At 40.9% G+C, this 11,233-nt stretch overlaps 1 protein-coding gene across 2 annotated transcripts; it reads left to right on the forward strand.

Moving 5' to 3' along the window:
• Positions 1-1,242: 1,242 nt before the first annotated feature.
• LOC114604312 (methylsterol monooxygenase 1) lies at positions 1,243-11,233 on the forward strand. 2 transcript variants are annotated; one of them, XM_077934143.1, is made up of 6 exons: positions 1,243-1,364; positions 4,614-4,912; positions 7,076-7,224; positions 7,612-7,738; positions 8,814-8,968; positions 10,269-11,233. In XM_077934143.1, the coding sequence occupies exons 2-6, from the start codon at positions 4,658-4,660 to the stop codon at positions 10,474-10,476; spliced, it is 894 nt and encodes a 297-aa protein (XP_077790269.1). In that variant the 5' UTR covers positions 1,243-1,364; positions 4,614-4,657; the 3' UTR covers positions 10,477-11,233. The 2 variants fall into 2 exon arrangements, with proteins under 2 accessions (XP_077790269.1, XP_077790270.1); XM_077934144.1 differs by lacking the exon at positions 1,243-1,364 and adding an exon at positions 4,057-4,195.

Raw genomic sequence — 11,233 nt, forward strand, 5'->3', positions numbered from 1 at the left:
AGATGTGAGGAAGTCTGGAAGGAGGGTTATGAAAAGAATATCTAAGAAATTGGTTTTTTATGTTTTTTTTCATGTCTTTTTTCTTCTATTTTGTATGGGTTTTTTTTTTATTGTACTCTTTTTCTTTTTTGGCTTTTTTGATTGATTGTGATGGTGTTTTTTCTTTTTGGTTGTGAATGTGAAGTTTGTTTTATTGTCTAAAACTTTAATAAATATCTTTAAAAAAAAACAAAACAAAATGTGGCTGCCAGAGTTTTGACTTATACAACCAATATGAATCATAGTACAGTGGTACCTCTGGTTAAGTACTTACGGTAATTTGTTCTGGAAGTCCGTTCTTAACCTGAAGCACCACTTTAGCTAATGGGGCCTCCCGCTGCTGCCGCGCCATCGCGCAATTTCTGTTCTCACCCTGTAGCAAAGTTCTTAACCCGAGGTAATATTTCTGGGTTAGCGGAATCTGTAACCTGAAGCGTATGTAACCCGAGGTACCACTGTACATCAACCTTTAGACAACTGCATTGGTCATCTATTCATTTCCCAGCCTAAGTCAAGGCTGCACCTTTATAGCCTTAAATGGCTGTGCACCTTTACACACTTAAATAGCTTGCAACTCAAATATCTAAAACACTGCACCTTCTCTGACAGCTTGTGACTCAAATACATGAAATACTGAACCTATCTGTGTTCCAAGATCAGCAGAGGGAATCTTTTTATGTTATCTGTTAGAGACTAATTAAGTGGTGGTGCAAACTTCCCCAGCATGGATTCCTTGTTTGTGGAGTGCTTTCTCCCTACAACTATATAAGGGACAAACACTTCGTGAGAAGACTTTTTTTACCGACTTTTGTGGGTTTTAATGAGTGTTTCACCCGTCTGTTTTTAGTTCTCAGCCCGACAGTGTGTTGTTTATAAATTGATTTTTAAGATTGCAATATGTAACATCACACCCAATCCTGGCAATAATGAAGGGAGGCAGGGGAGCTAAGCTGCATCGGAAAGCTGCCGTCTTATGCCCAGCTTTCCTTGGAAGTAAACCCCGTGAGCAGAGGCTGCGATCCTTCGATATTAGGAGAAGCAGGTGAGCGTGCAGCCGCCGTGCGGTTCGCATAGCTACCTTCCGCCCCGCGTCCCCTCCATCCACCCATCTCGCTCCTCTCCCTTCTCTTCGTCAATGAACTGGCGCCTCGTCCCATTGGCCAGCCCACGAGATCTGACGATCTCACTCCATCCTTCCACCCAATGGGAGCCCGCCGAGACCTGCTCGGCCAATGGAGGAGGCGTATTTGAGGACCCGGCGCGGAGGCAGTCTGGCCCTTGTCGCGGAGCGTCGGTGGGCAGAGCTGCTGCATCCCTCGGCGCAGGTAAGAGGATGGAGAGCCGAGGCGCTTTGGGGGGCGGGTTGTTTTAGGGGGTACTCCTTTCATTGGTTGCATTTGAAGACCCCCCACCCGAAAAAGGCGACAAACGCAACCCCTTTACATTTTGTTTATGGGCTCCAAAATATTCATTTCTTGGCCGCTCAGTCCTGTTATTTTGTGACTTTCCGTTTTATTTCTCTCCCCCCTCACCGACTTCTCTCTCAGAGACAAAAGCTGAAGTTAAGGGTTCGGGAGATGCATTTTTATTTTTTATTAGTTGTTTTTATTAGTTGTTGTTATTAGTTGTGAGTTATAGGAGAAGGCCTTTCTTTCTCCTGGTGCCTGTTTTCGATTTTCGCTGTTTTGGTTCGCCTAGTGCTGCTGTTGTAAATAAAAATTTGCCCTTTTCCCTTATGGGGTATCCAAGAGCCCATATAGAGTCCTTACATAGGTTCCCTATTGGTAGGAGAAAATAACAGAGGCCAACCAGAGAATATTGAGAAGCAAAGCAGCTAGTAAGCCTGATCTTTATTGATCTGTTGCAACAGGGTGCTCCCCTCACACGCAGGAAAGGAGGAGGACCCAGAAAAATGGCATGCAAGGCCTTATAAAGACTTTTAAAATCCCCATTCTCTAGATCAAGACCACCCCCAGAAACATCTACATACATCACAGAAGGGGTGTAACCTAAGACCACCCCTCAGATACATCCCACCTACATCACAGAAATTTTAATCTTGTTTTTCTCCTGTTGTTGTTTATCTCCTGTCTAGCAGGTTACTTGATTGGATTTCCTGGGTAGAGGTACCAGTCTTTTGTAATGATAAATACTTAGTTACCGGCCAGGTCACAGGCTCACACCCTAAGGTTTCATCATTTTGCATGCTTAAGTCTTGCTTCACAGAGCTAGGGTGTATCTGCTTTCAGTCATAGTCTTGCGTTGCACAGGAACCAGTGGGTTGCATGCTCTGGCCTCTGTCACTAGCAGGGGTACACAGGGCAACTAGGAAGACCAAGAGGAAGACCAGCCTGGCCCCCTCAGTCTGGCAGTAAAGGAATAACTGCTCCAGTGCTTGCTTTTCATGCCTCCCCATTACTTTTCCCTATTGAGTTGCGCTGTTGGAAAGCAAACTTGCAGGCAGAGCTGTCTTATCTCTTTTAACTTGTAATAACAAAAAGGTAAAGGGCCCCTGGACAGTTAAGTCCAGTCAAAGGTGACTATGGGATTGTGGCACTCATCTTGCTTCAGGCTGAGGGAATCGGCATTTGTCCATAGACAGCTTTTCTGGGTCATATGGCCAGCATAACAAGACTGCTTCTGGTGCAATGGAACACTGTGACAGAAACCAGAACTCACAGAAATGCAGTTTACCTTCTTGCCACAGCAGTACCTATTTATTTATTTACTTGCACTGGCCTGCTTTTGAGCTGCTATGTTGGCAGAAGCTGGGACAGAGCAATGGGAGCTCACCCCATTGCAGGTATTCAAACCGCCGACCTTCCAATCGGCAAGCCCAAGAGCCTCAGTGGTTTAGACCACAGCACCACCTGCTCCCTTTAACTTGTAATATGGGTAGAAGAATAGATTACTGATACTGTTAGGAGGTTGAAATGTGCATAATTATAGCAGATAGTTTGGGTAAGTTATTTGATACATTGCAATTCACTTTGAGTTTACTTTTTATGTTAAAAAAAAGTGTGCAATAAATAAATAATAGACCTCAATCATTTCAGACTTGCCAGTCTGGTCTGTATATCTGATACCTGGCTGGACAAAGAGGGAGGTATAAACTTCCTCCAAATAGATTCACCTGAATATCAAGTGCAGCACAAAGTAAGGCTTAAGGTACAGAAAGGCAGAGTAGCCATGATAAGGATTTCACTCCCCTGGTCAGGTACCTTAGCCTGCAGTCACTCAGTTTGATTGCTGAGGTGGGATTGGGATTCTGTTGTTGTTGCACTCTTAATGTTAGTTGATTTTCACACATATTGGGGATGGCTAGCCTCTGGCTCTCTAAATGTTGCTGGACTACAACTCCTGTCATCTTTGACCATTGGCCACTCTGGAGGGTCAGGATTGTTCCATCTGGCAAGCCTAAATTCTTGCCCTGACTGAATAATTAGAAGAGCACAGCATTTAATTCCTCTTTATCAAGAGTTACTTTACTGCATCAGGTTAAGCAAACTTACACATATACATTTGAAAGCATGTATGTGAATGCTTGAGGGATGTGGGTGGCGCTGTGGGTTAAACCACAGAGCCTAGGACTTGCCAATCAGACGGGGTGAGCTCCCGTTGCTCGGTCCCTGCTCCTGCTAACCTAACAGTTTGAAAGCATGTCAAAGTGCAAGTAGATAAATAGGTACCGCTCCAGCAGGAAGGTAAACGGCATTTCCATGCGCTGCTCTGGTTTGCCAGAAGCGGCTTAGTCATGCTGGCCACATGACCCAGAAGCATGTAATTTGATCTTATACCTCCGATATTGAATGCTTATAAAAACTTTGTTCAATCTGATGCATTAGCAATGCCATATAGGTAAGAATTGGTTTGGGCTGAAATTGGTACATAAACATTGGCACCTGTCCTTTGTTCATATCAGGAAGGGAAAGATGATACACTGGTACCTTGTGTTACGTACTTAATCCGTTCCAGAGGTCCGTTTGTAACCCGAAACCGCTCGTAGCATGAGGCATACTTTCCCTAAGGGCACCTCCTGCTGCTGCTACTTCGCCAGAGTGCGACTTCCGCTTGCGTCCTGGGGCAAGGGTCGCACAAGGGAGATCTACTTCCGGGTTAGTGGAGCGCGTAACCCGCAGCATTCGTAAGGGGGACGGTACGTAACATGAGGTACCACTGTAATTGTTTTTGTAGTTAATCCTTGGGTGCTCTCTCGAGGTAAATCCTAGTAGTTTCATGCAGGGCTTTCAATTTACTTTTTATTATGTAAGAGATAACTAGCATGATCGATCAATTTATGGCCAAGGCATCCTAATTAAGCAGCAGCACATTTCCTTCTTGTCAGGCGGTAGAGCAGATTCTGTCAATGTATACAGCGCAAGCAGGTATGAATTAATCTCTTCTCCTACCGGACAAGGACAAAGGGCATGCAGCGACATCTGTTGTCTAGTATGGAAATGGATAGATCTTGTCCCCTACTATTTTTATGCAAGTCAACAGCTGCACACTGTGTTGCTGGCCGATGTCATTTTGGTTATGGTGTCTTTACCATGATGTCTGTTTACTGTTCCTAGAATCCTGCAGAGAAGCTACGGGTGTGATGTTCCAGAACTGAACGATGGCAACTAACGACAGTGTTGGCATACTGAATTCTGCCTACCTGGCTGTAGAATATATAGACTCTTTCTTGCCTGAGAATCCGCTACAACAGCCATTTAAAAATGCTTGGACATATATGCTGAATAACTACACCAAATACCAGATTGCAACCTGGGGATCACTTCTCGTGCATGAACTTTCCTACTTTTTAATATGTTTGCCTGGATTTATCTTTCAGTTTATACCTTACATGCAAAAGTATAAAATACAACAGGTAAGATGGAGTGTTGTCTAGTATGAAAAATTCCAGCTCTGGTGTCATACATGGCTCCAACAAGTGGCATAACTTTGGAGCCCCCCAGATCATGAGTTCACTTCCCATATTCTGCCAGCTTGCGACTGGTGACATTTTTGTGAGCAGCCTCTTTCAGAGGATAGAAAAAAACCAATCTTATGCTTTACTCTGCTTTTATAACAAACATGGAACAATTTACACTTATTTATGTGCTTGTATAATTATTATGTATATTTTGGTTAATTTCTTATATTTAGTCTATATTTATATTTATATATTTAGTTTATATTTAGTTTAGCTATCTGTGAGTACGTATTGCTGACTTCCAACCTGAATTCTGGGTGGTACTGTTGAAAAGCACGAGGCAAAGGGCCTTTGACAGTCTGGCCTCTAACTTGCAGGCTTTCAAGTAAATAGGGTGTTTGTGTATGTTTTGATATGTTATTGTAGAAAGTGGAACATCTGAACAAGTTTAACCACATATTATTTAAGTAACAGTATTATTTGCTAGATGTTTACTGTTATCCTGCACGCTACCCCAAAGGACAAGAGGTAATGTTAAAAATGTATTTAAGCTGGAACGCTACACAGACTTACCTGTGAGTAAGCCACAGTGACAATTGCTCAGATGTGATTGTCGCTGTGGCTTACTCACAGGTTAGTTGGTGTAGGATTCTATCTTAAGCAATGCATAGGATTGCATTGTTCAGCTAGTAAATGAAGAAAGGAGATAACATTGTACAGTTGATAGTTTCCCCCACTGAAGCTTGTAGAGTGGCTAGAACACAGGTGGGAACCAGTGGTCCCCCAAATTGTCCTGTCATCTCTGACCATTGGCAATGCTGGCAGGGGCTGATGGGAGTTGGAGCAGTCTGCAAAGCTTCAGGCTATCCATCACTAAGCTAGAACATGGCCCCTGTATATAGCATCAGTCCTGGGCACTCTTGTTTTTAATAGTAACCGTGTGTGAAATTCGCTTGAGTGATATACACCCTGATACCTGAATGGTATATATGTAATAACATAAAGCTTGGAGTATTGCAATACACTGGTACCTCGGGTAAGAACTTAATTCGTTCTGGAGGTCTGTTCTTAACCTGAAACTGTTCTTAACCTGAAGCATCACTTTAGCTAGGGCCTCCTGCTGCTGCCATGCTGCTGGAGCACGATTTTTGTTCCCATCCTGAAGCAAAGTTCTTAACCCAAGGTACTATTTCTGGGTTAGCGGAGTCTGTGACCTGATGCGTCTATAACCCGAGGTACCAATGTATTTAATAATAAGTCAGTGAAATTTGTATCGTATATAATTCTGGTGCCTTCTCAATCCAGTTTCTACTAAAAAGGTAGATAGATCATATTATCCTTCTTCCTAATGAGATCCGGAGCCCAGAAGTCTGTTATAAAACCATGATTACTTTACTGTGCTGATTTCCTGCAGCCTTCTTGAAACAAAGTACAGGCTCCAGGGGTGGGGAAACCTGTGGCCCTCCAGATATATGAGCTCTGCTCATTCCTGACCATGGGCTATGCCGGCTGGGGCTGACAGAATCTGGAGTTCAACAATGTTTGGAAGGTCACAGGTTACTCATCCCTGACCATGGGCTATGCCGGCTGGGGCTGACAGAATCTGGAGTTCAACAATGTTTGGAAGGTCACAGGTTACTCATCCCTGCTCTGATGCCATAGGTGCTGTGATCTATGCATACCATAACTGCTTCCTTTTGACTTGAAAATAGCATTTGTAATGTTGATTCATTAACAATAAATTCAGACCAAATGGCAGTACTGTTCCCGGGCTGAAAGACAAAAATCTAACACTACTTTAATATTTATCTCGCCTTACCCCAAGTACACCTGGAGTAGGATGATAATTGACAGGGAATCAACATTGAAATGTATATCTGATATTAATGGAAACACTGATAATCGCAGGCAGCAGTGTTGCTGCATTTTGGGGCAATATCAGTTGAAACAGTGTCAGATAAGACAAAGCTGATATTCCGTTACCTTTAATTTAGGTATTCTTCTATTATAGTATGAAGTACTATTAATTTAGTACTTATTCCCATGTATCATATCTTCAGTAATATCATTGGAATATTCTACTTCTATTTATAAAATACTTTTATTTTTTGTTTACAGGATAAGCCAGAAACCTGGGAAAGACAATGGAAGTGTTTCAAGGCACTTATGTTCAATCACTTTTTTATTCAGTTTCCTCTGATACTTGGTACCTATTACTTCACAGAATATTTTAATATTCCTTATGACTGGGAAAGCATGCCAAGATGGTAAGTAGATGGATTTCACTTAAACAGCTCTGTGCAGTTAAGTACTTCAATAAATGCAGTGTTTCTCAAATCCTGTTACGATCAAGCACTGCACTTCAGCATATGGAAGATTTCTAAAAGTTCTGCACAGAAAAATAATAATAAGTTTCTAGTAGTCAGTCATTTTCAAGCTGAACTTTCCCTATAAAGCGTTCCTATCATTACAAATTACAACTGATTTGCAAGAAAGAAAGATGTTAATGGATTAAGTAAATTTTATGTGAAATTAGTTTTAGAAAACTGCTACAATGATTTGTAAAAAGCAAAAATTGTCTTGGGAGACAGGGTGTCCTAATCTATGGTACTTGTCTTAACAAATGCTTCTCTTTCCCTGCCCCCCCCCCCCAGGTATGTGCTACTTTCTCAATGTTTTGGATGTGCTGTGATTGAGGATGCCTGGCATTATTTTCTGCATAGGCTGCTGCATCACAAGAGAATATATAAGTACATCCACAAAGTGCATCATGAGTTTGTGGTATGTATTGCCTTAAATTCTTGGTGAAGGTTACCTAGTTAATGCTGTAATGCTGTGAGCATATAAAAGCACTAGGCATACATTAGCTATTCTTTTTGTAAAAAGGGGAGAAGAGAAAACAGCACGCTTAGCAAACTGTTTTCATCAAGAGTTTAATATTGCTGTAGTTGGACAGACTTCGAAACTGATCGCTCAAAATAGTTTGCCATTTTAAATGCTGTGCTCTGAATATGTCTAACTTCTTACCCACCAATGACTGGCTATAAAATACAAAAATCCTTTCAGCTGGTTTCCCCTACAAATGATCTCTGTCTGTTATTCTGATAATGATTATGTAGGTTAGGAACATAACCCACTTTGACCTAGTATATTTGTAGTGAAGTCTGACCAGCACAATTCTCTAGTCTCCTGACTTACTGAGGTCCTATTAAACAGAGAGACCAGTGACTGAACTTTAGTCCTTCTGCATCACTGTGCTATACTACTGAGCTAAAGCCCACCTGTAACCTACATTGGGTGGTTTCCCTAACAACCACCCTCCAATTGCTTTTTTGAATAGCTAGCTTCTATTACTGAAATAACGCTCAGTAGGGAGCATAGACTAAAGACTCAGAAAAACCTTCAGGGGGATCTGAAGGTGAGGAAAGCATCACTGTAAAGTTTTCATATAAGCTATGATTTGCTTCCATTCTGAATATTTTACAAGGGGTTCTTATTCTGTTGTCTTAAGTAATCATGGTTCTATGCTACCAGCTGCAATTATAATGTTTCAGGGGCAGTCCAGAATTTGTAGTCATAAAGAGTTGGAGTGGAGCTAAACACAGTTCACTCATTCCTCTGTTACCTGTATGTAACAACTATACCTCAGGATGAGAACAGAAATCGTGCAGCAGCGGCAGCAGGCCCCATTAGCTAAAGTGGTACCTCAGGTTAAGAACGGTTTCAGGTTAAGTACGGACCTCCGGAACGAATTAAGTTCGTAACCCACTGTATACATTTCAGAATAGCCGTAAAGTATATTTATGTCTTGGCATACAAAAGAGCATTCTTTTTCCCCCTCTTCCTCCTTTCATAGGCTCCGTTTGGAATGCAAGCTGAATATGCACACCCTCTGGAAACCCTTATTCTTGGAACTGGGTTTTTCATTGGGATAATGGTGTTTTGCAATCATGTGATTCTTCTGTGGGCATGGGTGATCTGTCGCTTGCTGGAAACCATTGACGTCCACAGGTAATCTACTTTCGCTGTTCAGTCTGGTCATATTCATCAGAAATATAGAGGGTTGTATTCAACAAAGTGTTACTTGGGGTAGACATAGTAAAATTATTAGACCTAAATTAGTCATCTAGGTGTACTCTTAAGTCACACTTCATTGAATACCACCCAAGTCACCAGGTAAAATCTAGACAAGTGACCTTTTCTTAAAAAAAAAAAACTATTAACTATTCAGGATTTTCTCTAAATTTCCTAGAAGTGCATGAATTTAAGACTGAAATCCTGTGTATACCTACCTTAGAGTAAGTTTCAGTGACTTTAGTAGAGCTTGCATAAACATTCAGAGGATTCTACTGCACGTGATTCTTTAGATGACAAGCTTACAAACTAATTTGATACTCTTTGAGCAAGTAGGGTCACCTTAAGTTCCACATAAAAGCTGCTCTATTAAGTATGATTAAGATGTAACTAGAAATGATAAGATACAACTGGAAAATTTGCTACCTAAATGAGCCTTAGGCTCACATGCTCCCTCTTCCCCTCTATTTTCACAAGTCAAAGATAGATACAGAGTGGCTGGGGCAACCCAGCCAGATGGACAGGCTATGAATGTATGTATGTATGTATGTATGTATGTATGTATGTATTTATTTATTTATTTATTTATTTATGATAGAAAGCTTTTTAATGTTAAGCTAACTAGAATTCATTGTGATGTCTGAACAAGTGAAATTATTATAGTTAGAGAGAACATTTAACCATAATTTTTGGTTGATGGGAGCTGTTGCCCAACAACATTTGGAGAGCCATAGGTTGGCCACCCCGATTCATTGAATACTTTCCCAGCAAAATCTACTTATGAATCCAGACTGTGTGTGTGTGTGAGAGAGAGAGAGAGAGAGAGCCCACATTTTTCAACTATTTCATTCCTCTGCTTGGTATAGTGTTGTGGACGCTTTGTGCTAAGATATTTACATGACCTCCTTGCAGGGACTATATATAAAGCATGTATCATCAGTACAGAAGTAAGAAACACATTTTAAATACCACATGGCGGATGTTACTTCTACAGCTTCAGAAGTATGTTGTCCAGTTGCATAGTCCAGGAACTTCAGGGGTTTTACAACCAAGTTAACATGGAAACTGGTAAATGTCTATGGTTGTAGTCCTATACCCACTTACAAGAGAGTAAGCCCCATTAAACTCAGTGGGACTTGCTTCTGATTTTAGCAATGCTTCACTTGAATGGAAATGTGAGCAGTGTCTTCCGTACCTGTATTGTAAATTCTCCTCTCTCTTAATTCTCTCTCCTTAGCGGCTACGACATTCCTCTGAATCCATTGCATTTGGTGCCTTTCTATGCTGGGGCTCGATTCCATGACTTCCACCATATGAACTTCATTGGCAACTATGCTTCAACCTTCACGTGGTGGGATAAACTGTTTGGTACAGACTCGCAGTACAATTCTTACAGAGAGAAATTGGAGAAACAAGAGTGCATGGTGGAAAAGAAGACCAAATAAATTTCCCAGCAGAAATATAAGGAGGAGAACTTGACAAATGCACATAACTACCATAAACTTTTGGTTAAGCCTGGAAGATTTAACACCCGCTGGAAATTCAAAGCTATATGATGCTTTTAACTGGAGCCCAAGAACAAGCCTGCTGGGCCCTAGCTGTGTGCTAGAGGAAACGGCCATATCTTCCTAAAATGAATGCATTTTCTATTTTATACGCAAGTGAAGCATATATATTTAGGTAAAGGTTAAAGATGAAGGCCACAAATTTGAATGTTTGTAAAGAACAATGTATCCATTTAGAATTCAAAGTTTGTAAAAGAATAAAGTTTCCATTAGAGTTGGATAGAACTGTTTGTAAAGTATTTGGATATATGAAGTTAAGTTTCTTCTGCAGCATACCCATAAAAACTGGTTTAATGAGCTGCTGAGTAGAACTTCCTTGGGAGGAAAGAGGAGTATTTGCACATGTTAATAGTTGTTTCCTTTAAAAAACCTTTCTTAGTCTGGTGTTAGAAAAAATTTAGATTTGAGAGAGGAAGCTTTTTTTCTCCCCTTCTTAATCTGCTGGGATGAGCCTTTCTATTCTCTTTTACTAAATTAACTGTGTCAATGTAGTTAATGTTCATAAATAAATATTTGCAAACTACTGAATGATTGCTATATTTTGCACTTGTCGTTGGCAAAAAAAATATGTAAAGGTAGTCTGACATTTTCATGTTTACCATGCAACAAATAAATAGATATATATATTGGAATTTGA

The sequence above is a fragment of the Podarcis muralis genome, chromosome 9, assembly GCF_964188315.1.
Source record: "Podarcis muralis chromosome 9, rPodMur119.hap1.1, whole genome shotgun sequence".
NCBI lineage: Eukaryota > Metazoa > Chordata > Lepidosauria > Squamata > Lacertidae > Podarcis > Podarcis muralis.